The sequence below is a fragment of the Equus caballus genome, chromosome 1 (assembly GCF_041296265.1).
Source record: "Equus caballus isolate H_3958 breed thoroughbred chromosome 1, TB-T2T, whole genome shotgun sequence".
In the NCBI taxonomy this organism is placed as follows: Eukaryota; Metazoa; Chordata; class Mammalia; order Perissodactyla; family Equidae; genus Equus; species Equus caballus.
This window is the reverse complement of record NC_091684.1, coordinates 35,528,215-35,554,764: the sequence shown is the minus strand read 5'-3', so window position 1 is coordinate 35,554,764 and position 26,550 is coordinate 35,528,215. Positions and strand designations below refer to the sequence as shown.

Genomic DNA, 26,550 nt, shown 5'->3' with positions numbered 1-26,550 from the left:
ATTCACCTCTTAAATCATTGATAGAATTGGGCACAAATAATAGAAGTTTTAAGTTCCATTTCTTTTTTCTTTTTAAATTTCTTCTTTTCAAACCATTAGTAGTAATGAAAAGTGAACAGAAGGGAGAAGAGATCAGAATAGTAAGGGTCTGTTTGAAATATATCTAGTCAGCTTTTTTATAATGATCTTATTCTTGGCAATATAAGAATACTTATTATGGTACAGTCATGCACTGGGATACTGTGCAGTTGTTAAAAACAAGAACTAAAGCAGATTTATTTTACTAATATGGAACAACTTCCAATATGATAAAGCAAGATGCAGATCAGTGCATGTAATATGTTGCCACTTTTTCTTTTTTAAAAAAGGAAGATATCTGTCTATCTATGTATATATATTATATCTCTCTATATATACTTGTGCATGCGTATTTTCATCTTTAGAGCTCTGATAGGTGTAGTTGCATGTGAGGAAAGGAAACTTATTTTTCACTCTATACTGTTTGTACTGTTCGAAGTTTTGAAAACAATCCTATTCAGTATTACCTTTAAAAACAAATTCTTTCAAAAAGATTAATGGAAACAAAAACTACTCTTGATATTTTGGGCAATATATAAATGTTAGTGTTTGGGCAAGAAATAGTTTTTGCTGTTCTGTCATTGAAATTTACTGTATTTATGTAATTTAAAATATCTGTAATGGTTAGTTAGGAAGTAAAGACAATTAAATTTTGGGAATTGAGAAAATACTTTCAATCTCTTCTGTTCTTAAAGTTTTAATGAGATCCTGTATATTGGAAGCACAGAGTGATAATCTCAAAAAGTGATTAGGCATTTAAAGTAAAAAGATAGGGGTAGAGATTTCTGTATGTAGACCCGCTGACCAAATGTGTGAAGTTTAGGTAGCTTTGGGTGGATAGCTTAGGTAGCTTTAGACAGCAATATCATAATGGAGAAACCAGTTTCAAGAGGGAAGAAAAGCAAGAACTAGCATTAATTGAAGGTGTATAAGGTTCAGGAGCTTTATGTAAATTATCTTGTTTAATCATCAGTAACCCCAAGATCAGGTGTTATTTTTCACCAGTTTACAGATAAAGAAAGCGAAGTTCCACAGTGATCACGGAACTTTCTTGAAGTCTCACAGGTAGTGAGTGGCAGAGCTGGAATTTGAATCTAGGTCTGACTGACTCCAAAAAATCCTGTTTCTGCTATTCCACAATGATACTCCTTTAGCAGAAGCATCTGTTCCTTCCTTTTACTTATATTCTGTATTGTAGCTATTTGGATGACCACTCTGCAGTATTTTTACTTGCTGTCTTTCTGGTTGTGTAACGGATAGTTTTGGTAAAATCAGGTACTTCAATTTGCCATATTTTTGATGCCTGCTACATAAGGGGAGACCTGACCTAAAATAGGATTTTTCTCTGTATTTTTAAGAGTAAAAATAAAAATATGTGAATATATTTCTTTCCTATTATTTATGAATTTTTTTTCTTTTTTTCCCCCAGAACTTTATGAAATCTTCCTCTCAAGAGCAAAAGAACGGTGGAAAAGCTTCAGTGAAACGAATTCAGAAAATAATACAGAAGGTGTGGTTATTTTTTTTAATAAAAATTTTTGGATGAAAATCCAGTTACTGAAGACATCGTGTGATTTTTACCATGTGTCAGGACCTGTAGAAATTGCTTTATACACATTATCTTCCTTGATGTTAGTAACCCTTTAAGTAGGTAGTATTATTCTGAATAATACAAGAGGAAACTGAGGCTCAGAGTAGTTAACTTGTAAGCAGTGAAGCTGTGATGTAAACTCAGATCGTTGGACTCCAGAGTCCAGGATTTAATTACATCAGTAAGACTAATGGTGTGAAGTATTTTTGGGCCAACTCTTGCTTAACTTAAAGATAGATGATCTTCACAACTCACTTGGGACCTCCTGTCTCCTCACTCACTGACTTTCACTCGCTTCCTGATATATTATTTATCATTCTTATTGTGCCTTAAACTTTGTTTATTTAATTCACTTATAGACCCCATCTTTCCATCCACTTTTATCAGTTTTTTTTCCCCCTCCTCATTTTGGAGAAAACAGGAACAATTTTTTTTCCTGTCATCATAGTTTATTAAATTTAGGTAAAGCTTTTTTTTTTTTTTACAGATTGGCACCTGAGCTAACAACTTTTGCCAATCTTTTTTTTTTTTTTATTGCTTTTTCTCCCCAAATCTCCCAAGTACATAGTTGTATATTTTAGTTGTGGGTCCTTCTAGTTGTGGCATGTGGGATGCCACCTCAGCATGGCCTGATGAGTGGTGCAATGTCTGCGCCCAGGATCCGAACCGGTGAAACCCTGGGCTGCTGAAGCAGAGTGTACGAACTTAACTACTTGGCCACGGGGCCGGCCCCCAAGTTTAGGTAAATTTATCCAACCATCTCTTGTTGAATAATGAAAGGCTGTTTGTTTGCCAATCTCTTTTCCTTCTATATTTGTTCTACTTCATAGAAAAGCAAACCCTATTCTCTTGGCCTCTAAGGAAAACTCTAAAAATGAACATGGTTTAGGATAGAGAAATGGTACATATTTCATAGTAGTTTTCTATGGGTATGTAAACAACTCTGTTAAATTCCTTGAGTACTCTTTTTTCTGTTTTAGAAAAGTGAAGAGTAGGGTGAGGAAAGTTGACTAAACAAGGTTAGAGAGAGGACTTGATTTCCAGAAGGGTTCATGTATGTATCATCCTGAGACCTGATAGCTATGTCAGCTATTTATGGGAAACTAAAAGTCCAAAGATGAAGATGTAAGAAGTTTTATACTAGCATGGTCTTACAAAAAAATGATGATTTTTTTAAAACCCATTTTTATGAAGTATTGAAAGTACAGGCATACCTTGGAGATGTTGTGGTTTTGGTTCCAGACCACTGCAGTATCACAGTAAAGTGAGTTACATGAATTTTTTGGTTTCCCAGTGCATATTAAAGTTATGTTTACACTATAGTGTTGTCAATTAAGTCTGCAATAGCATTATATCTAAAAAAAAACAATGTACATACCTTAATTAAAATATTTGCTTGATAGAAAATGCTAACCATCATCTGTGCTTTCAGTAAGTCATTATCGTTTTGCTAATAGAAGGTCTTGTAAAAAATGCAGTATCTGCAAAGTGCAATAAGGTGAATCAGTAAAACAAAGTATGCCTGTGTAAAAATTAAAATTATAAGCATTTACTTCTGAGACATTTTGTCATAATTAATGGTAAAAGTTCACTTCAGAAGCAGTTAATTGAATGTAAATGAAGAATTGTTCCAATGAGAAGCAGTGTTTTGTTTAAATTACTGATTTCTTGTTTCCTGGCTGTTTATAATTTGCCGTTGTCATTTAACTTTTTGGCCACTGTCTTTTCAAATATTACTTTTGCTCTATCTCTCCTCTCCTTCTGGGACTCAAATTACATGTATGTTAGATCATTTAACAGTGTCCCACAAGTCTTACACTTTTTTAAAAATTCTTTTTCTTTCTGTACTTCAGTTTAGATTTTTACTGACCTATAATCAAGTTCACTAATCCTCTCCTCTCCTATATTCAGTCTATTAAGTCTGTCCAATGACTCTTTAATTTCAGATATTTTACTTTCTAATTCTAGAATGTCCACCTGGTTCTTTTTGTAGACTCTATTTTTCTGCGGAAATTCTTCATCTTTCAATCTCATACATTTCCATCTATCTTTTCCTCTATTTTCTTTAATGTATTTGTAACAGTTAATGTTCTTGTTTGTTATTTCCCATACTGGATCATCTGCAGGTCTGCTTCTATTGGCTGTTTTTCCCCTTGATTATAAGTCATATCTTCCTGCTTCCTTTAAAATTTTAAATTGTCAGTCATTATGTATAAAAAGAATGTATAAACTGAAAGTGATGTTTCCCCTGCAGAGGAAGCATGCTCTTTTCTGTTAGGCATTTGGGTTATCACCGTAATTCAGTCAGTAACTGAGCTAAGTTGGGGCAAGTTTGCAGCTTTAGATAGACTTAGTTCATCTTGGGTTTCAAATTTCTTGCTGGGAAGACTGTCCTATTTTGATTGCAGGCTCCTCCCTCCACTGAGACACTCTCCCAAGGACCATGTGATTTTTGGTGATTTCATTTTGCCTTTCCAGCTCAGCCTTCTTTGCTACACTAGCACTTAGCACAAGTCCCGTGGAGGAAAATGAGATATATGTTCAGGCTCCTCCAGATCCTATCTATCACATCAGTCTATTTGGCCATGAAAATCTCTTCTGGTTTCTTTCCCCAAGCAGAGTACCTTTGTCTACGGGAAGCTCAATCTGGAGCCCATGCCCAGACTTGGCAGATGCCCCCAGGAAGAAGAACAGCCACTGGTAGCCACTCACCTAGGAAAGACTCTTCTCTGTCTGAGATTTAAATCTTCTAGGCCTTTTTTTTTTTAAACGTGACATTTGAAATTTGTTTTTTCTTAGTTATTCTTGGAGCAATAGTCTTCCCATACCTTCTGTAAAAAGTGGAAGCAGAAATCCTTCACCATATAACTTTCTGATAAACATATAGATATATTCTTCATATAAGAGGCTCTGCTAAGTTCCAGCAAAAGCTATGTGGTATTTCTTTAAATGTCTTGACTCTTCAGATCTTAACTTGCCTTAAGTAACATATATGCTGTGTGATCATTCTGTGTTTACAAGATTGAACTTGGTATAGCCAAGTAATCATTTTAATTTTATCTACCTAGGAAATGCAGGTGTATCTGTTGCTGATCGGGAGGCCAGTCTGGAATTAATTAAGTTGGATATATCTCGTACATTTCCATCTCTCTACATCTTTCAGAAGGTGAGGGTTTCTAACTAGCTTGTAACTGTTATTTTTTTTTTTTAAATCCAAGGGAACAGATTCTCTAAATGCATAGCTATTTTTTTTAAAGTAAAATCTATAAAAATTGGAGGCCTGTATATAAAAAGTGTAAAACTTGTAGGAAAATTTTAAAGGAATTTCTATTATTTTATTCCACTGACTGAATGCATTGCAGTTAGCATAGCACATAATATCTTATGTAGTAGGTTCTTGATGTATTTTCATGAAAGTGAATTTCTTTGTTTTACTTCTTACTCTGTAAGGTATTTGAATTTTAACATTGTTGCCTAGTAAATTGTTAAAATATAAAGACCTTTGTCCCCAAATTTAAAATTTTTCAGAATTACTATTGAAAAAGGAAGAAATAGTTTATTTTTTTGTGTAAAGACTGTTATGAAGTTGCTTACACTTTATGAGAAATGGTTACATCTTATATGTGCTTTATATTTGAATCAAGTTTTTATACATGGAATTCCTCTATCTTTTGATTGCTAAAATGAGATAAAAATTTTTACCATTAAGATTAAAATTATTAATAAACTTAGTTTAGCTTGATGGTTTTCTTTTGCTGAAACTATATCAAATGAAAAAATCTGTTTTCTTCATAATCTTATTGTACCAAATCTAAAAGTCTTTCAAATTGTACACAAACTATATAGCCTTGTATCCATCAAGTGATCTTATTTGGCTTTTTTTGGTTGTTCACGATTTAATGTTTTTTTATTAATACTTTAGAAAACTTCTTGGCAGAGAGTGCATTTATAGTATTTTTGACAATGATTAAATATAGTAACTAAAACTAGTTATTTAGGAAATGCTAAAGTTTGTTAACATGTTATTTGAGAATTAACTTAGAGACAGTTATTTGGATAGTTTGACATTTCGTTCTTCTTTCCTAAGGGTGGCCCATATCATGATGTCTTACATAGTATCTTAGGGGCGTATACATGTTACAGACCTGATGTTGGTTATGTAAGTATTTGTTTCAGTCTTTTTTTTAAATATAAATATTTAATCTATCTTATCAAAGTGTCCTTTATTGGCTCCCAATTGTCTGTATCTCTATGTCTTTTTTTTCTCAGGCCTATCAACTTACCCAGAGAGGAATCTTCCCATTTTCTACCAGGGACTTATGAGACTGGCTGCTAACTTTCTGGACAGCAGCTGGGGGTTTCACCATTCAATTTGTAAACTTTTATTTTTGCCCCTGCTGTTGGTGTGGTGCCTTGTCCCCTTCTCCCCAGCCCTCCTTTTCCTGATTGTGCCTTCAGAAATAAATCTCTTATGTTTTGCCAGGTTGAGGACAGGATAGGCACCTGTCCATACAGGATAGGGGAGGAGATTTGCTCTTGTTACAAATTTTCAGCCAATCCTAGTTTTAGCCCTACTCCTTGATTTCAGAGGTATCTGATAACTTCAATTCCTGAACCTTCCAGATTTTGTGGCTGAATTGGCTTGCTGCTTATTGGCTTCCCTCTCAACAGTCTCCATTTAGTTAAGCTACAGTTTCTAAAATGCTATTCACATCTTTTATCTGCTGTTTATATTATTTTCCATTCTCTTTGTCCTCCTAGGTTAATATTTATTTTTTTTAACTGTTATTTTAGTTGGATTTAGGAGGGAACAAGGTAAAATGTGAGTGTTAAATTTGCCATGTTTAACTAGAAGTCGTTAAACCTTCATCTCTTCACTTTTGTCTTAAACTAGAAGAATTTTAGAGACCTCACAACAGGGTGACTGGTACAACTTACTCTCTTTTCTTGCATGTTCATTTGTACATTTGTTCATTCATTCACTCAAATATTTATTGCATGCTTATTGCTATATGCCAGGCATTGTTCTAGGCACTTGAGATACCTCAGTGAACAAAAGAAAGATTTCTCCCTTTCTGACACTTGGGATTTAGAAGGAGGAGACAGACAATAAACAACCAACAAATAAGTAAATTGTATGTGTGTTACAAGGTGATAAGTGCTATGGAAAAATATGGCACAGTATAGGGGTGAAGTGCCAGGTTTGGGGATGGGACAGGGTGTAGTTATTAAAGAACATGGTCCAATAGTCCTTATGGAGAAAGTGAAATTTGAACAGAGTCTCAACTGTTTTGCTTGTGTATTCTGTAATAGAATTGTAAAAACATTACGTAACCCCTTCACATTTTTAAGTTGGCATTTAAATTTTTTCATCATAAGTTTAATTGTAAAGAACTTAATTTTTTCACTTGTTAAATGTTGACATATTTGGGGCTGGCCCGGTGGCATAGTGGTTAAGTTCATGTGCTCCACTTCAGCAGCCTGGGCTTTGTGGGTTTGGATCCTGGGTGCAGACCTACACACCGCTCATCAAGGCATGCTGTAGCTGTGTCCCACATACAAAAAATAGAGGAAAATTGGTACAGACGTTAACTCAGGGCCAATCTTCCTGACAAAAAAAAAAAAAAAAAAAAAACACCAACAAAAAAACAAAAAATAAAACTCATATGTCTTTTAAAAAGTGTAGCCATTGGAGTTTAAACACTATAATGATTTTATGTATATCATCATCCATTTAAAGAAAAATATATGAGCAAGCTCTTCATTTTATTTTACAGAGCACACAGATTTTTTAGCTCTTTGAATTTATGTAAAATGACCACCTTATAACCTAATGGGTAATGCCAAGCCTCAGTGACAAACCAGTCAGCCAAATCAAACTTATTTTATAATATGAGATAAGAATAATATACGGGCTGGCCCCATTGCCGAGTGGTTAAGTTCGCACGCTCTGCTTCCGCGGCCCAGGGTTTCACCACTTCGGATCCTGGGCGCAGACATGGCACCGCTCATCAAGCCACGCTGAGGCAGCATCCCACATGCCACAACTAGAAGGACCTACAACTAAAAATATACAACTATATACCAGGCTTTGGGGAGAAACAGGAAAAAACAATCTTTAAAAAGAATAGAATAAACTACATTGGAATACGTATTTCATGATGTGATTTAACAAAACAGGTTTTTAACTGCATTAATGAATAACATGCTGAATCTGTGAATAAATCATGTAAAAGTCTTATCTGTAATTTGTTCAGTCTTGAAAAGATTTGGTAATGGTTCACATTCCAGTTATATTTAAAAGATCCAAAGGCATCAATCTCTATTGCTATTTTCTTTATTGGTTCTCCTGGGACTCTCCCTCAAGAGTTATGTATTCTTTGATAAAAGGTGTGGTATGGAAGAGATGAGGTCACTAAGTGAAAATTGTTATTACTTATCTCTATTCTACCATATAATGGAATTCAGTCATATTTCTATTCATATACATGACAGAAAGCCAGAGACTTTTCCCAAACAGTATTTAGAGCTACCCCTTGGTTTCACAATTCGTGCCTCTGAGCAATTCACCATAGTAAGTTTTATAATGGATGAGAACTGTGATTTTCACTTTCTACTGTGAATGTAGTGACATTCTTAGACCATGTTAAGAAAAGAAAACGTGTAAATTGAGGATGTGGGAATGGATTCCCTTAAAATAATCCATGACAGTGTATAGTGTACTGTTTGGAAAGTCTGTATCTCCAGGGTATGCTTATCCCACTATTTAAGACCACTCTTGTTTAGATTGTTGAATTGTATTAGTTTTCCATTGTGAGGAAATGGTTATGGATTACTTTTGAGTAGAGTAAACCTCTTGAGTCTTGAGTGTCACCTGTTGGTAGGTCCTCTGCTACAAGCTGTAGCCTTTGAAGCAAGGTCGTAGGTAGCTATTATTTTGCCTGGATTGTATCTACTGGCATGTATAGTGAACTGGGTCTGTAGTATGGTGGGACTCTAAGGGGGCCATACCATAAAAGTGGAAGTGAGAAGAGAAACTAAATTTCCCAGTATCTCAGGAGGAGTCAGAAACTGTAGACCAGGACTCAGATTCAACCATAAGAACTTTGTAAGCTTTGTAACTTTCCCACATTTATTTTTCATTAAAGCTGTTTCTTTATAGTGATTATCTATAAAATAAGAAAATATCCCCTAAAATAAGAAAGATCTGTTTGCATGTCTGCAAAGATAATAGAGAATGGGTAATCTGAGTAAATGACCTCCTCCCATGTACTAGCTAGGCATAGGGGAAGAGAAAAAGACTTCAAATAACTTGCTTCTCTGAAAAGCTGATGCTGTAATAATTAGCTTTTTATGTGCATATGTGCATCAGATAGAAGAACCCCATTTGTGCAGTAAAAGTAACAGAGTGGGAATTCAGATTAAAGTGTACTAGAGTTTAAATAGAGCTGAGAAAGTAGAAATAGCGATTTTAGGCAGCCCTTTCAAAACATTTGACTGGGAACAGAGGGGTATAATTGCAAATATTCTTAGTGGTCTCTCTGTGTAAGTCTGTTATACAAATCTCTACCAGAAGTTCTTGATAAACTTTTTTTTAATGTAAGAATGAATATTTTTTATAATAGTAGTTCCATATTACTTATCTGCTGAAAAATGTAAAATAGCTACCCATAACTCACAAGCAAACATCTGTTTGGCTTAGCTTTTTACTCAAGACCTTTCACAATTCGTAAATACATCCTACTTTTCCTAATTTCTCCCATTGTTCCCCTTGTAAATCTTGTGCTCCAACTGGGCTGGTCCTGTATGTATTTGCTCATACATCTTTTCCATCTTGGAATGGTTTTTCCACATTTCTTCCTCCTCTTTTTCCAGGAAGTCAGCCTTACTGTCTCAAGCCCCACAAACTCTTCTTTTTTGGAATTTCAGCAGCACTTCTCATAGATCGCTTTTATTCTTAGTTCCTCACTTTCTACCTCCGACAGATGTGTTATAAGAATGAAGACAATCACCTGATTGTCATTAAACTTGGTGATTCTGTACTTTACTTTGAAAGACTTCAGATTGAAAGAAAATGAAAACTAGGTAGTACGCTGAGAATAGGCTTTTGTAGCAAGTGAAAGCTGATACTTTTTTCTTTTTTCCAAAATTTTCCCTAATACTTTTTAAACCACACCACATGAACAAAAAATATAAAATTAGGGAGGACTCATAATTATTAGTAGGTTCTCTCTGTTTACCTTTGTTTGGAAGTAAGGAGAAATCTTGGTTATTTCTACTTTGTAATATCACTTTGTAATTTTTCAGGAATGCAATAAACTATAGAATTATTATTGTAAGCACATTTTAATTAATTGCTTTTCTCTTTGAAGGTCCAAGGGATGTCCTTCATAGCAGCAGTTCTCATTCTCAATTTGGAAGAGGCGGATGCCTTCATTGCATTTGCAAATCTCCTGAATAAACCATGCCAGCTGGCCTTTTTTCGTGTGGATCACAGCATGGTATGGACATTTGGAAAGGATTGTATTTTCCTTTGACTGTCAGTTTCTGTGGTCTGAATGCCCTTTTAGAGTCAAAAACAATAATTAGAACACTAAGGTAATCTGACCTAAAATAAACTTTTTGCTGAATTTTACTTTTATGAACACTTGACGAAAAGACTCGGAAAGGTGTGCGAAGCAAGATTTTCTGTTAATTTATGATTAAGGATTTAATTTCTCTATTTACAGAGTATACTCTTTAATAATTTTATTGATATTTCTGTCTTTAGATGTTGAAATATTTTGCAACATTTGAAGTATTTTTTGAAGAAAATCTCTCCAAACTATTTCTTCATTTCAAATCTTATAGTCTTACACCAGACATATACTTGATAGACTGGTAAGTCATAACATACATAAAATATAATAATTAAAAGGAAAACAAAGTATAACTTTGCATGTGTTTTAGGAACTAGAGTAAACCTCATGCACAGGATTATACATATAAAAAAACTTTCTTTACAAATAGAAACTCTCACATTTCTGTGGGGAAGCATTTGATTAAGAGTATGGACTCTGGGTTGAAATCAGAATCCCTCAGTTTGTGTTTTAGACTCTTATCTTTTTTTTTTTTTAAAGCTTTTATTTTTCCTTTTACTCCCCAAAGCCCCCCGTACATAGTTGTGTATTTTTAGTTGTGGGTCCTTCTAGTTGTGGCATGTGGGATGCTGCCTCAGCATGGCTTAGATGAGCAGCGCCATGTCCATGCCCAGGATTTGAACTGGCGAAACCCTGGACCGCCAAGGCAGAGCACATGAACTTAACCACTCGGCCACGGGGCCGGCCCCCAAGACTCTTATCTATAAAATGGAAATGATAATATTGTTTCTGCACCAGGCTAGTTTTTGCCCGCTGCCTAGAAAGCCAAACACCAGGATGATGAGATTGTGGCAGAGAGAGTTTAATCACAAGGCAGCCATGTGAGGAAGTGAGAGCATGAGTCTCAAATCAGCTTCTCCGAAAATAGGGACCCAGGGATATTTATAGGATGGGGGGCAAGTGGACTGAAATGTGGAGATAAGCGGTTGGAGGTGAGGAGAGGTGGGAGATAGGTGATTGGAGGTGAGGAGAGGTGAGGTAATTGATGATGTGTGCAAGTGTAGTCAGACTCCATGCCTCTTCATAGGATGCATGCTCACAAGATGGTGGTGTGAACATGATCTAAGGTGGAGTTTTTATCCTCTTGACATCAAAAGGTTGCCTCTTGTACATCTGCATGGGCCCAGTTGATGAGTTGGTGATCTAAACCAGCCTGGAGTGGACAAAGGGGTTTTTCCTGAAAAGCAGCTCAAACATCCATTACCATGGTGACCCAGGCTCCAGGGAGATGTTATCTATAGGAACCTAGTGGGAGTCTGATAGCATATTGCCTAAACAGCACAGTTAACAATGGGTGGGTAAAACAGCTAAAAACTATAATCAGTAATTGCAAAAAGGAAAAAAAAAAACCTTTAGTTCCTAGCTACTTAATCATCAGTGGCTAACTCTTTGCTAGTTTCAGTCCTTCATATTCTTCGGTATTCCTCATTCTTGAGGGATTTGGGGCTATGACCAGTCTAGCTACTTCCTACTGAATTGGGGCATAGATTTGGGTTAGAGGAATGAAACTGTTTAAGCACTCATTTGGAAATATTCCCTTGTTGCCGGCTTCATGTTGACATTTTTGTATTAGAATTTTGTATCTTGCTCAACAGTTTTGGAACATATGAAAGCACATTTTATAATCAGGTGTCTGACCAGAAGGATAAGAAGTATAGAAAACCCAAATTTCAACAGTCCCTGAAAAACAGACCTAATCCCAGTGGGGCCTCCATCTGATCTCCAGCTGGGGGCAGACATCTGGTCTCAGTTCCTGATAGTCTTTTGTTTTACTGGATATGCAGAGACCACAGCAACGTCCTATACCCTGATCTTTCAGTTGTCATTGATGATGGCTGTCAGCACAGACTCTCTGCCTGGGGGTCATCACATTCCTAAGGAATTCAAAAGAACAAAATTATCAATTTATAGTAGCTGGGAGGATCCATAAAATCTACAGAGCATGCATAGGTTAGTTAGTCAGAAGTCATTGAAAGTTACAATATGATGTCTTTTCTACAATATGGCTTCACTTATGTCAACCTTGTGTGGAGCTGGTATCAATATCTATATCTTGAGTTGCAGTGGAGGTATTTTACATGGATTATCTCATTCAATGCCTGGTACATACTAAGCTCTCAGAAATAATTAATTGCTATTCCTTTATTATTCTTAACACAAGGGCCTATGATAGTTATGATAGTGTTTTTTACTGAGGGCTTTTTTCCCCTAAGGCTTTATCCAGCTTTCTGGCAGAGGAATGATGCCTTATTTAGGTGCAAATGTCTTTTTTCAACTTTCTGATTCCAGCTCTTGTGTTTTAACTTGGAGGGTTTGCCTAGGGCTCTGCGAACAGTAGCCAGTTGATTATAGAACGGGGAGTTAATTTTGCGGAAGAGGTAGAGAATTGTTCTTAAGATAGGTTGTTAAGTGTAATATGAAATACTTAAACCTTAAATCCTAATCATTCAAAATCAGTGGGTTTAGTATAAATGATTAAATTTTAATATAGAAAAATAAATAATGGCATTGATCAAATGTGATATCTTCTCAGTTGTTTGGGGCTCTTTTGTTTGGACTTTTCAAAAAACTAAGTCATTTTTCAATGTATTCTCTTCCATTCTCACTAGGAAAATTAGAGTTCCTTTGGGAAGGACCCAAGATAAAGGGGAGAAGAAGGGTTTTCTATCATAGGACCCAGGGGACCAAAATCAAATACTAAATCTGTAAAGAAGGGAGAAAAAACCCCAATTGTCAGTCTTGAAGATTGTGAACATGAGGCAAATCTGGATCACAATTGATATAGGGAACAGTTTGGAACTAATAATGAGTACTGTGTATAAGAAATTGCCTAGGCATTGCTGGTACCCTTTCTCATTTTATAATTTTTCAATTTTTAATTTTTTTTATTGAGGTAACATTGATTTATCCCTTTCTCATTTTGAACAGTGAATTAATATTCTCTGTACTGCCAAGAGTATGCTTTTTGTTATGCAATTAAATATGTGTTTATAATTTAAGAAGTAGACATGGATTTTTGTTTCACTGCCTTTTGAGCTTATTAGCTTATTACATACAAATCCCAGAATCAGTTATGCAAGAAAAAAGAGGAATAAATAAATGGCAGTGCTAAAGGGTATTTTTTTTTTTTTTTGGTGGGAGAGTCTTTAGTTCCCTTCCTCAAGTTTCATCAGCACTACCTCAAGTAAACACAGTCTGTGTAAAAAGTCTGTACTTTCTGTGCCAAGGCAATTTCAAGAGAAGTTTTCTAGCACCTGCTCTCCCTACTTCCCCAACCAGAATGCCACCCCGAAGCACCACTGGGTAAGGAATTACATGATCAGACATTGTCAGAAAGGATGAGAAACCTTTTGGTGATTCTGTTGCAGGAGAAGTATTAAGTAAAGTTTGGTGAAGGGAAAAAAAAAACTGGATGTTTGTGGAAAGAGAAGAGAAAAGAGAGAAGTCAGACTTTCTGGTTTGTGTTTAGGTTACTAAAAGATGGTACTTGGGTTCCTCATACAATAATAATAGGTAACTTTCATTGAGCATTTCTTATGTGCCGGGCACTGTTCTAAACACTTTACATTTATTAACTTCTTTAATTTTCAGAAGAATCTTGAGAGGTAGGTAGTTTATTATCTTTTGTTTACTAATGAAGCTGAGGTATGGCAAAGATAAATATCTTGCTCAAGGTAACAAAACTAATAAGTTGCAAATCTTAAGAATCAGACTCAGGCATTCTGGTTTCACAGCGCATACCCTGAACCAGAGGCTCTTTTGCTACTCTAGTTTGTAGTAGGCTGTATCTCTATGTAAGGTTGTAAATTAACATAATGATGTTATTTATGACTTAATTTCCCATTACTCAAGTTCTTTGAGGGAAGAAACTATATTTTATTGGCCTTTTATCCCTAATTAAACACTATTCTTTTCTAGAAATGCTTAATGAGTAAATGAATCAATGAATGAAAAATTTCAATGAGTATTTTCCCCCCTAATTTTAGGATCTTCACACTATATAGCAAATCACTACCACTTGATCTGGCCTGTCGAGTCTGGGATGTATTTTGCAGAGATGGGGAGGAATTTTTATTTAGGACTGGATTAGGAATCCTCCGATTATATGAAGATATTCTTCTGCAGATGGACTTTATTCATATAGCACAGTTTCTAACTAAATTGCCAGAAGATATCACATCAGAAAAGCTGTTCAGCTGTATTGCAGCCATTCAGATGCAGAATAGCACCAAAAAATGGACTCAGGTAGAGTGACATTTTCTTCCCTCTTAACAAATGTGTTAAAACAATCAGTTGACTTGTAAAAAAAGTTATGAATTTCTCAAATGTTAACGCTTAAATTTAAAAAATATATTTAAAAAATAATTTTTGACTTTGAAAAGAAAACCAGATTGTTCCTCTTTGACTGATCTAGATCTATGGCTTTATTTTTATGTAAGTCCAGAGTAGTTAATGAGCTTAGTGAAGTACAACCTACAATTGTCGTGTATTTGCCAGATCCATTATATAATTATTTTGGTCTTTCAAATAGACAACAGTTGTATTTAACACCTGCTGTATATTGAAGGTTTGCAGTAGAAAGATTATAATGTATGATCCTGGCTTTTTCGATGCTTAGTCTTATTAGGGAGGCAAACGTATTGGCAGTCTAAAGTTAAGTGACATAAAAGATGGCATTACCTCTTGCTCCATGAATAAATAGACAGTAGGCATTAAAAGCTCACAGTTTTATTGCTTATGAAAATGAAAATGTAAGAATATTGGTCCAGAAAATATTCTGTTACCAAATAGTAATTTCAGAATATTTGGCAAGTGATGAAAACTGGAATGTAATTATATACCATAAAATTGGGTTGAAACAAACAAGAGGATTTGAGAATGGCAGTCTTTCAGGGGACAGAGTTAAGTATACTAAAGCTGTTTCATATTAATAAACTATAGTTATTTAAATCTCTTTAATCTGTGCGGTAGTTTTTTGAAGATTAATCTTTACTTTATATAATTTCCAGGTCTTTTCATCTGTAATGAAGGATATTAAAGAAGGAGACAAGAATAATAGTCCTGCTCTGAAAAGCTAATCTTCAAAATTAACAGACTAATTGAAATATAAAAAATTTTTTTGATAAATGTTTTTTGTTTCCTATGTAAAAAGCATGGAAGAAAATGGAGAAATCTAAAAGAATCAAGACATGGAAAACTACTGATTTTGAATTCCATGGCTGAAGTAAATGAAATGAATAACCTACTGACAGTATTAATAAAAAAGTATTTTGTAGGGAGAGCCATTTTAAAAAAGAAAAAGTTTAAATGGCTAGTACATACTCCATAATTTGGAGTAAACAAGTTTAATGCAATAAATTTTTTTAACAGCTTTGGAGATACTTCGGATTTTTACAACATCTTTTCTTTTTTAACAGTTACCATAAAGGCACTTTGGAGGTCAGAGAATGATTGTTAAATACTACTTTAAGTTCCAAAATACTGTTTGAAATAAACACCTTAGTACATACAGGTATTATCTCCAGTTCCAACCGTTTGAAGATATTGTGGACCAAGAATAAGTAACTTTGATTGTAAATTATTTAAGTCACTGAAGTTGTTGTTGATCTTCATTCACAGACCGGGGCAAGTTTGGGTTATCTGGGAACTGGAAATATTGGTGGAAGATTGTTTAGCATTTGTTTAGGTGTTTTTCTACAGTATCATGTCTATTTGTTTTTGAAGAGAAATTATTTCTTTTCCTTAAGGAATTCCTATCCCTGAAAGAATTTTAGCCTTTCTGTTTCTTGTCTAAGAAATTGTTCATCTAGTAATTTAAGACTCTAACTGGTAGAAGGAGAGTTCTTTGCACTTTAGTGGACTGATGACTTGATTTTGGGAGTAAGTCCATAAATATAAATGAGATTTTTCACTGATAAGGGTAAAAAGTTATGAATTCTAAGAGTTCTTAAATAGCGTGCTACTTGGCAAGACTAAATTTTTTAGTTAAAATTCCTTTACTGTCTGTAGAAACAAAATTTGTTAATTCCAGTTTGAAATTTGAAATCTTAATATGTAGCAAAGTCCATGATTTGTTAAAAACACTGTGTATAATTTTCTAATCAATGGAAATAAGAGTAAAAGAAAAAGATAAAATTAACTTTTTTCTAATGAGCCTAATTTTGATGATATAGTGGATAAAGTAATTATTAATTATTGATAAATTGACATTAAATTTATTATAATATGTTTAATTCTTTAACCTAAAATAAATCACTTGAGTATTATGAGTGGTATCTGTATAACATGTTATTTGGTTAGTAATTAGATTTATAGTGTGCTTTTTTGTTGCAGTTTGGTTTGAAACAACACTTAAGCACACTATTTGTGTTAGTGGTATATAGTCTTCAAACTAACAAGCCTCAGAACCTTGTTAGTATAGTGACTGCCTCTTTAGAAGTATGGGACCAGATGGTACCCATATATTTTTACCCCATGGGTCATTCTAGCCTAGGGACCACTAGTGGAACCCTTTGAAGTTAACTCCTGTCATAGGAGCTTGCTTAGTGGAAACTGGTAGTATAGTAAAATATTGAAGGAGCACCCAGGGTCTTAATCGGTTTTAGAATGACATTTTAACTCTGGTAGCTACTTCCTTGGTATTGGTGGCCCTGATAGAGGGAATGTAACACCTGGCAGTAATCTCATTGAGGTTATACTACTGGCCTAAATTTAATCTTAACTTTGTGTATTTGTTTCCTGAGTTGAATCTAAGTTACTGTATTTCTTTTTCTTACTTTTATTATTGTACAGTTTCTTTACTTTTCAAGTATGATTGTGTATATAAAATGTAAATACAAGGAATTCACTAAGAACCACTGTTAACAGTTATTGTGTAAATAAAACTTGTAAGCAGAGTAATTACTTGAAATGAGTCTTCCTTACTTTGGGGATATCTGGATTATTTAACCACATTTAGAAGAAAAAAGGAATAAACGTGTTTTTTTTTGCCAAATTTCTCTTCCAAGGGATGCACTAGGCCTTCAGTCTCTTAAGACTGACAACTGGCAGCTAAATATTGTATCTTCCCTTGAACCTCCTATACAGGCAATACGGGGTTATTCACATGGTCAGTGGATGACAATTTATTTGGTCAATTAAAAAATAATTTTTCCTGGGGCCGGCCCAGTGGCACAGCGGTTAAGTTTGCATGTTCTGCTTCTCGGCGGCCTGGGGTTCATCGGTTCGGATCCCGGGTGCAGACATGGCACCGTTTGGCAAAAACCATGCTATGGTAGGCATCCCATGTATAAAGTAGAGGAAGATGGGCACGGATGTTAGCTCAGGGACAGTCGTCTTCAGCAAAAAGAGGAGGATTGGCAGTAGTTAGCTCAGGGCTAATCTTCCTCAAAAATAAAATAACTTTTCCTAGGGGCCAGCCCAGTGGCGCAGCAGTTAAGTTTGCACACTCTGCTTTGGTGGTTCACCAGTTCGGATCTCGGGTGCAGACCCACGCACTGCTTGGTCAAGCCATGCTGTGGCAAGCATCCCACATATAAAGTAGAGGAAGATGGGATGGGCACGAATGTTAGCTCAGGGCCAGTCTTCCTCATCAGAAAAAAAAGAGGAGGATTTGCAGCAGATGTTAGCTCAGGACTAACCTTTCTCAAAAAACAAAAAGTAACTTTTCCTAAAATCTTCAAGATAAATGTGAAATAATATGGTGTTTCATTTGTTTGTCTACCTTATATATATCTCACTTCATTGTCCTTTTAGCCCAGGTCTACATTGTCTTATTTAAATGCTACTAGAAGACTCCAGTAACTAGCATAATTTTCCTAAAGTCATAGAATATAGTCATAGTTTTTGCTGATTTCTTTTACATCGATGACCTTCATATAATGTTATTGGTTTGAGCATATTTGTTTGTCTTTACAAAAGTTAGTGGCATTTGCAAAAGGGCATTGAGATTTTCAAAGCCTTTGACTTCAGGATAACAGTTTTCATTGTAGCTTAGGAATTAATGTTATTTTTACACTTTTTAGAGTCTACACTGTTGGAGGGTATAATTCTAAAGCTTATGATGATGGAATAATTTATGTTACTTTATGATGCCATATGGCTTATTTTGATTTTTCATTTCCTATTTTCGTTTGGATAAGAAAATTATTTTGTATTCCATGAGCATATTCAGACAGCAGAGATTGGTATAAAAGAGGCAAAACACATGTGAGGTAGCATTGGAAACTCAGGTTTTAATTTGCCTTGACTAGTTAACATCTATAGAATCAGAAAACAAAGTCTTCCCTCTGGCAGAGAAAGTGATTTTTGTATTGAATTCATATTACTTTGATATTGTCAAAGCAGTGTCCAAAATATGAATTCCCAAATGTAGTAAAACTACATTAATTAGAACTTCACTGCTTTCATAACATGTAAAAATGAAAATTAAATGGAAGTTTTAGAAAGATTTCAGGAAAATTAGCCACTTCAGAGAGAGAACGAAGCCTTGCCCTTTAAAAATATTGTTTGCTTACTAACAGTGTAATTGCAGTAGAAGTGAGCTACTTGGTACTTTGAATGAATGCAGCAACACTTGTTAAGCTGTGATTATGAGCAAAGCACTGCCTCTTAACATTTTGATAGATTACCTCAACTTACAAGTCTTGCTAAATTAGCAAAGTTGCATTTCTTTCCAAACATTCTACCATTCACATTGATCTTCCCTCAGTTCCAATTAATGAGGTTTTATCATGTGCATTTTGTTTTTTGGGTTGGGTTTATTTTTTAATAAACACCAGGAGGAAATTTGACTTTAGACACTTTTGCAATACAATTTTTTTTAATCTGTTAAATATTTAAGTAAACAATACTTTTTTTTTTTGAGGAAGATTAGCCCTGAGCTAACTACTGCCAATCCTCCTCTTTTTGCTGAGGAAGATTGGCCCTGAGCTAACATCCATGCCCATCTTTCTCTACTTTATACGTGTGACGCCTATCACAGCATGGCTTTTGCCAAGCGGTGCCATGTCCGCACCGGGATCTGAACCCGCGAACCCGGGACTGCCAAGAAGCGGAACGTGGGAACTTAACTGCTGCGCCACCAGGCGGTCCCTTAAGTAAAAAAAAAACTTTTGATACTGGCCCTGATATCAGTTCCTCCACATTAAACCCAGCACATATGGGGCTAAAGCCAAAACACTCATTCCCTGTTTACCCCCTGGCTTCCTGGTTCCAGAATCCACTATCCCCACTATCTGCCATGGAGACAAACAGCCAACGTGGCCCACCTGCAAATTCCCTTATCATCCTTCTTCCTGTAAGCAGCCTCCCAAGGCCAAAAGCAGGCTGGTGGGAAGGCTCTGACCAGCAAGGTCACTGACTCCCTGCCCCTGTCTACAAACAGCCACATTTCTCACAAGCCTTGCCTCCCATCTTTTGGGAAGACAAGACAAAACAAGACAAATTTGAGGACTCACTCTCGTCTCCTGGCTGATACCATCCGAAATAAAAACCCTTTTCTTGCCATAAGCCTGGTGGTCCAGTTTTATTTGGCCCCTTGTCTGTGGCGGGTAGGGAACCTATGTTTGTAGGCACCAACACTTTCATGATTTTATTTAAGGTAAAATCACTTTTGTACTATTGCAGTGTACTTGGAAAATTATTTTTGTAATAAAATGTAAATGATTAATATAGACTTGGAGTATACAAAATTGACAACAATGGGATATATATGTTCTCATTTTTCATCTTCAGGCATACGATGAAATGATATACACAATGGTATTATAAAGGCAGAAAGTGAAGTTTCCAATTTTCCTGGTCTAGGCAATATCGATAACCAGTATTGTAAGTAGATAATGTATTTTGATTATCACATAAATCCAAAGGCTTTTAATTTTAGCATCTAAATTCTTAAGAAATTTTGAAAGGGAAGTATTGATTAAAACCTTGTAGATTGTAAAAGGCTTTGCATGTTGTGTTTGGACTTTAAAGTAAGAAGATAAATTGGAAAGTGAATGATAGGGTTTGTTCTATAATTAAACCAAGTGATTTTTAAATAAATTGTGGTGCAATAAGGTAATTTCTCATTACTTTGTTATAATATTTCTTCTGATTTGATTTTTAAACCCACTTATGTGAGCCCTTGAAAAAGTAAATAATTCTCATCCCTTTGATTAGACTATGTGTAAAGCAAATCCTATCATTTCCTTGCTCAAGACCCTCTAGTGGCATTCCTCATAATAAAATCCAAACTCTGGGGCCAGCCTGGTGGCACAGTGGTTAAGTTCGCATGTTCCACTTTGGCAGCTGGGGGTTCACCAGTTTGGATCCCAGGTGTGGACCTATGCACCACCTGTCAAGCCGTGCTGTGGCAGGCGTCCACATATAGACTGGAGAAAGATGAGCATGGATGTTAGCTCAAAAAGAGGAGGATTGGTGGCAGATGTTAGTTCAGGGCTAATCTCCCTAAAAAAAAAGAAAAATCCCAAACTCTTTACCCTGCTCTACAAGTTCCTGTGTGTTGTGGTCTCTGCCTATCTACAATTTCAACCACTCAGCCTCATTAACGCCACTGTAGACCTAATGGATTTCTTGCCATTTCTCAATCTGCCAAACTGCTATCTACCTAAGGGCTTTTCCTCTTGCTGTTCCCTCTGAAATGTTCCTTGCCTCAGTCTTTGTATGGCTTATATTAGCTTTTCATTCAGATCCCTGCTCAATGTCACTTCCTCAGAATCGGACTTTTCTCTAAATATCCATCCTCTGTCATTCTCGGGACCTTACTCTGCTTCGTATTTCTTTTTTTTTTTTTTAAAGATTTTATTTTTTCCTTTTTCTCCCCAAAGCCGCCTGGTACATAGTTGTATATTCTTAGTTGTGGGTCCTTCTAGTTGTGGCATGTGGGACGTCGCCTCAGCGTCACTTGATGAGCAGTGCCATGTCTGCGCCCAGGATCGGAACCGAGGAAACACTGGGCCGCCTGCAGCGGAGTGCGCAAACTTAACCACTTGGCCACGCGGCCGGCCCCTCATATTTCTTTATAGTACCTATTACTTATCACTGGCTCACATTGTCTTATATAGTTGTTTGTCTATTGTTTCCACTACAGTGTAAACTCTGAGGTCAGAAACATTGTCTTTTTTTACCACTGATTGCTAGTGCCCAAAATAGTGCTTAGCACTACCTGTGATATATATGGATGAATAGATTACTTTTATATGGGGCCATTTCTCAGTGAACTTATCTTTCATTTAAAATATTTCTATTAGATTATGCAATTAGCTAGAAACAACTCAAATTATTTCTGGCTTACTCAGAAAGTTCACCATTTAAAGGTTGAGTAGAAGAGAATGAACTAGTAGAGGTCAGAAATAGGAATATTGGGGGTCAGAAAAAATAAGGGACCATAAAAGAGTGATTGATAGTGTCATGTGGCAGTGAGGTTGAGATGAGGACTGAGATGTCCACTAAATTTAGCAACATGTAGGTCATTGATTTCCTCACTTTAGTGTGGGCTGAGTGCAGTAGCCAGACAAATGGTTGAAGAATCAGTGGGAGGCAAGGAAATTAAAGATAGCTAAGTTAGCTATAAAGGGAAAGAGAGAATAGATAATGGTTGTAAAAAAGGAGATTGCCTCCTTCCTTTTAAGATGGGAGAGATGTAAGTAAGTACTAATGGAAAGTTTTCAGTAGAGGTGTAAGAAAGAGAATGGGATAATGTGTAATCTAAGATTCCTGAATAGGCTGCCAGGAGTTGGATCCAGAGTATAGCACGAGGTAAGGTGGAAAAGGTGTTCAGCTGCAGGTAGGTTTGTGTAAATATGGTCTTGGGAATCTGAAAGGGGAGTTCTGTTTTGTAGCTCTTGTTTACTTTGTGAGGTAGGCAGGAAGTGGGGCCATCTAAGTGTAAGCAAGAGGGAACACTGATTTTGTTTTTTGATTTTTGTTTGTTTTTTGTTTACTTCTATGATTGGGTAGATGGTGAATCCATTAATATGAAAAGGATTCTAGAAGAAGAAGACATTTTGTGTGGGTAAGAAAACAAAAGAATGACTTGTGACATCTTACTTAGAAGAAAATATCAGGGGCTGGCGGTGTTGCAGCCGTTAAATTTGCACGTTCCACTTCGGTGGCCTGAGGTTTGCTGGTTCGGATCCTGGGTGAGGACATGGCACCACTTGGTAAGCCATGCTGTGGTAGGCGTCCCACATATGAAGTAGAGAAAGATTGGCAGCAGATGTTAGCTCAGGGCTAATCTTCCTCAAAAAAAAAAAAATCAGTGCCTCATCTGGACGGACTACTTCTGACTTTTTGTCACACCCCTTGCCAGCTCTGCTTCAATCATACTGGCCTTCTGATACTCAGACATGCCCAAGCTTATTCCTGCCTTAGTCTCTTTGCACTAGCTCTAGCTTCTGCTTGGAATATTCTTCCCCTGGGCAAGCTGGCTGCTTCACTGCTTAAATGTGTCACTTCCTCCGATACCTGACTACCCAGTCTATAACTACTCAGTTCCTCTCACGCGACTCTATTCTAATATCTTGCAAATTACTTCTCACATCCCCCTCCCACACACACTTATTTGCCACAACTCCTGGAATTTAAGTTCCATATCAACAGGGATCTTGTCTGTCTTGTCTATTGCTGTACAGCTCATAGAAAAGTTCCCGGTACCCAGAAGACATTTAAATGTAGGCCCTTAAATAAGAATGAATGAACAAAACTTTTCACAGCCATTCTGAGGGAAGGTCTGCCCAATGGAAGACATGGGTCAGGAAATGCACCAGTGTACTTATATTAACAAGTATGGGGCCAGATGTTAGATGAGATGTCTGTTCCTTGCGAATCAGATGAAATTGCCTTGAACTCCATCTCATGTGTGTTTGGACAAATCTTCATCACTAAGGATTTAGAAGGGAAGTTGTCGGCCTTAAGCTGATCATCGAAGGCTGTAGAGCAGATGCTACAAGGAACAAAGTGCACAGAGAAAAGCAACAGATGGAGGAAAGATTTTGGGAGGTGGGCCACAATTGAGTTCAAAAGAAGGAAGAGGGAAGTTTTTCAATACATTTGGGGGAAAACCTGTAAAAAGCCGTGTTTCAAACGTTAAAGAGAAAAATTTTGGAGGATAGTTTGGTGAAGGTTAAAAATTTTACGTAGAGTGAGACTGATAGCTATTGTCTTTGATTAGAAAGAGGTATGATTTAAGAGCTGAGACTACACTTTATTTCAAAATAATACTGAACTAGGAGTCAAAAGACTTAGGTTTGACTCCTGTTCTATCACAGTGACTGTTGGCTTCTGAGCAAGTCAATTTATCCTTTCTGAGCATGTTTTCTCACTATAGTGCAGGAATAAAAATCTGCTCTGCTAATCTCGGTGTTGTAATGAAGGTTGCTGAAGACGGTTATGATGCATGTGCAATGTAAACCCTTAAGATTTTGTACAAATACAATTATTAAAGTTGTTGGAGTCAGAAATGAGGGAAATAGGTTGTTACATGGCAGGTACACCATAAATTCTGAGGTGGGGGGACGACACAGGAACTTTTTGAAAGGGACTTCAAGACAAGAAAGGGTGGAATTGAAGGCTGAAGGGAAAACTAGAGACAAGAAAAGCCCTGCCTCTTCCTTCAGGTGCTCACTTTACTGGTCTGCGGAATTCCTCAATCTTACCTCCCTTCTACTGGCCATTCCGCTCCTTTAAAACTGCATTCGGTTTTCCCTTATCCTCAACTTTTTAAAACTCTATCATAATCTTAATATTTCTCTCTCTCTCATTCCACCCATAAAAAAAGCCCTCTTCTGGGTCATTTCGGGGAATATTCACTCAAAACGTGAGCTACGCACTGCGCCTCGCAGGCGAGCCTGGCAGTATTCGCTTCCGACATCCTCACCTGGATACTCATACATCTTTCTACCTAAAGGATCATCGCTTGGCGGATTTAATCACATCAGCCAGTGCGTGAAGGTGCCCTGCAAACTCTTAAGAGCGCTCCTAAAGTATTTCGTAGTTCGGACCTATCATCCAACACGCGAGGAAACGGGGCCCTCCACGGCAGGCAGGCTCGTCCGGTATCCCAGCGCTGGTTAAAGGCCGACTTCTGCAGCGCAACCCCGAAACACAAGCCCAGGTGAAAGCTCACCGTTTCGGACGAGCACCAAACTGCGCCAAATCTCGCGCCTCCGGGACTCGGGGGCGGGGCGGGTAGCACGAAGTATCGCGAGATGACGGCGTTTTCCCGCGAAAGAGAAGCGCGCGTTTTTCTCTGGTCGGGGATTTGGTGAGAAGACTCGGACCGGCAGCCGCTGTGAGGATATCGCGCGCGGTGTTGCAGGCGCTGAGACCAAGGGACCTGGTTCTAGAGTGTGTGTTTAGCCATGCCGGCACAGCGGCCCGCGAGCAGCGGCGGTGAGTGACGAGAACCTTCCTCCGGGCACGGGCGGCGGCGTCCCGGGCCGGGGGGGTGCAGCATGGAGGCTGCAGCCGAGCTTCAGGGGAAGAGCCGACCCCGGGCAGAGCCTGAGGAGGGAAGGAAGCTGTGGAGAGGGCGTGGAGGACTCCCGGAATGGCACATACGTGCGTGATGGAAGAGATTTTACTCAGGGAAGCTGCATTTTCCTCAGCATCCCGGTTTGTGAATGGGTCCAGGCAGCTTAGTGACGTTGGGAAGACCTAGGATGTCTTCTGAGGTGATGCTGGCGTCTCCGTGGGTCTTTTGCCTCAGATGCATGTGGGAAGAGGAGGAAGGTTGTTTAATGTGGGAGTTGAGTAATTGGCAGTTTTCTAAAAGTGCAGTTTAAAAGCCTTCTGCCCTCTTAGGGTCCCTGGCTCCAGATGTGGCTGAGCGAGTGGAGCCCGCCGTGATTACCCCAGCCATGCTAGAAGAGGAGGAACAGCTTGAGGCTGCCGGACTTGAGAGGGAGCGGAAGATGCTAGAAAAGGTAATTTAGGAATCAAGTTCATCGTCGTTAGAGCCAGGAGTAACCTGCTGCTTCCTGGGAGGTGTGGTTTGTGCTCCTAGGTTGACTAGTCTGGTGTTTTCATAAACCTGGAAACGGGCTTTCTTGTTTATCTGTCTGTGTGTTTACAGATGCTATCTTTGAGAAACCTTCGCACGTGCTTTGAGTGATGCCTCTAGGAGATGGAGTCTTACTCTATAAAGTGGCCTCATCTCTCTTTTAAGTGAGCATCTCAAATTGCTTGTTCAGCTATTATAATTCTTCCAATGTCGCTAGTGAATCCTCTCTAGTGAATTCTCTCAGTGGTGTTTTCCACCTAAGTGATCAACTTGCTTTTTGTTTTCTTGGTTTCTTGGGCTAATGCTAAATAAGATTCCTTTAGGTAAAACTTGGTGTACTTTTTTTGATGATAAGTTATTGTGGTTTTCTTGTACAGAGTATCTAGTGTGTAGATTACTAAAAGTAATTTTTAACTGCTTGAAAATTCAATTCTTAAGTATACTTCACCTCAGTAATCAAGTCCTACCCTGCTGCTTAATTATTGCGTATAAAAGAGAAAGAATGATGCCATCGGCTAGTAGGTACTGCCTACTAAGTGATTTTTTTTTTATAATATATTTATCCTCAATATTAAGATGACATAGGTACTTTTGAAATCTTTTACATATGAGGAAACTGAGGCACTGGGGGGTCACACGCTAATGAACTCAAATTTGAACTCCACCGGTCGCCAGAGTTCTTGTCCTTAACCCTATACCTCTCTAAGGAAATATACATTGAATAATATGATGCAGTTACATATCCTAGAACTTAAAATAGCCATTTCTAATTCATTTTCAGTCCTTCCGTGAATAAAGCGTAGAGCTCTTTTCAGTCCTTCTGACACAAAGGTGTAATATGCTAAAAATCTGGTAGTATTGTCATCTATTGTCGTTACATTGCTTTTTTGTAGAGGTAGTAAAAGAATTTATTAATTTTTGCCCTTGACACTTTTAGTTATTCCCTAGGTGACTGGAGAGAATTCTAAGAGTTAAGTCTCTTCCTACCTGTCTTTGGAGGCCAAAAACTCACTATGCAAAAGTAAAGATTCCTTTTCTTTTGGGAGAATACTGTATTTATGGGCATATATTTAGAAGTACTTAAGAGAGGTAGAGCCAGCTTAAGTTCGTTAATGGGAAGCATTTACTTTGCTTTAGGAGACTTTAAGTTTTGTGAAGAGCCTGGAGAACTACTTTGACATTCATTTGCTGCAGTTATCTTCTTTGGCTTTTTACCTGCATTTGCTTTTGAAAGAAGT

At 37.1% G+C, this 26,550-nt stretch overlaps 2 protein-coding genes across 10 annotated transcripts in view; both read left to right on the top strand.

Moving 5' to 3' along the window:
- The window catches only part of TBC1D12 (TBC1 domain family member 12), an 81,001-nt gene extending 63,793 nt beyond the window's left edge, over positions 1 to 17,208 (top strand). For 5 of the 6 annotated variants that reach the window (XM_005602359.4, XM_023642245.2, XM_023642254.2 and 2 more), the window contains 7 exons: positions 1,508 to 1,588; positions 4,738 to 4,835; positions 5,757 to 5,828; positions 10,042 to 10,170; positions 10,440 to 10,549; positions 14,295 to 14,553; positions 15,318 to 17,208. In XM_005602359.4, the coding sequence (XP_005602416.4) occupies positions 1,508 to 1,588; positions 4,738 to 4,835; positions 5,757 to 5,828; positions 10,042 to 10,170; positions 10,440 to 10,549; positions 14,295 to 14,553; positions 15,318 to 15,386 (818 nt within the window). In that variant the 3' untranslated portion in view covers positions 15,387 to 17,208. The remainder of the gene's footprint in view (positions 1 to 1,507; positions 1,589 to 4,737; positions 4,836 to 5,756; positions 5,829 to 10,041; positions 10,171 to 10,439; positions 10,550 to 14,294; positions 14,554 to 15,317) is intronic. The other variant, XR_011436791.1, reaches the window with a different exon arrangement.
- Positions 17,209 to 20,043: 2,835 nt separating this feature from the next.
- HELLS (helicase, lymphoid specific) overlaps positions 20,044 to 26,550 on the top strand; it is a 43,371-nt gene continuing 36,864 nt past the window's right edge. Inside the window, exons 1-3 of one of the 4 annotated variants that reach the window (XM_070261693.1) lie at positions 20,044 to 20,136; positions 24,218 to 24,702; positions 25,114 to 25,235. In XM_070261693.1, coding sequence (XP_070117794.1) covers positions 24,672 to 24,702; positions 25,114 to 25,235 — 153 coding nt within the window. In that variant the 5' untranslated portion in view covers positions 20,044 to 20,136; positions 24,218 to 24,671. Of the gene's footprint in view, positions 20,137 to 24,217; positions 24,703 to 25,113; positions 25,236 to 26,550 lie in introns of those variants that run through there. The other 3 variants (XM_023642224.2, XM_001502276.6, XM_023642226.2) reach the window with 3 other exon arrangements.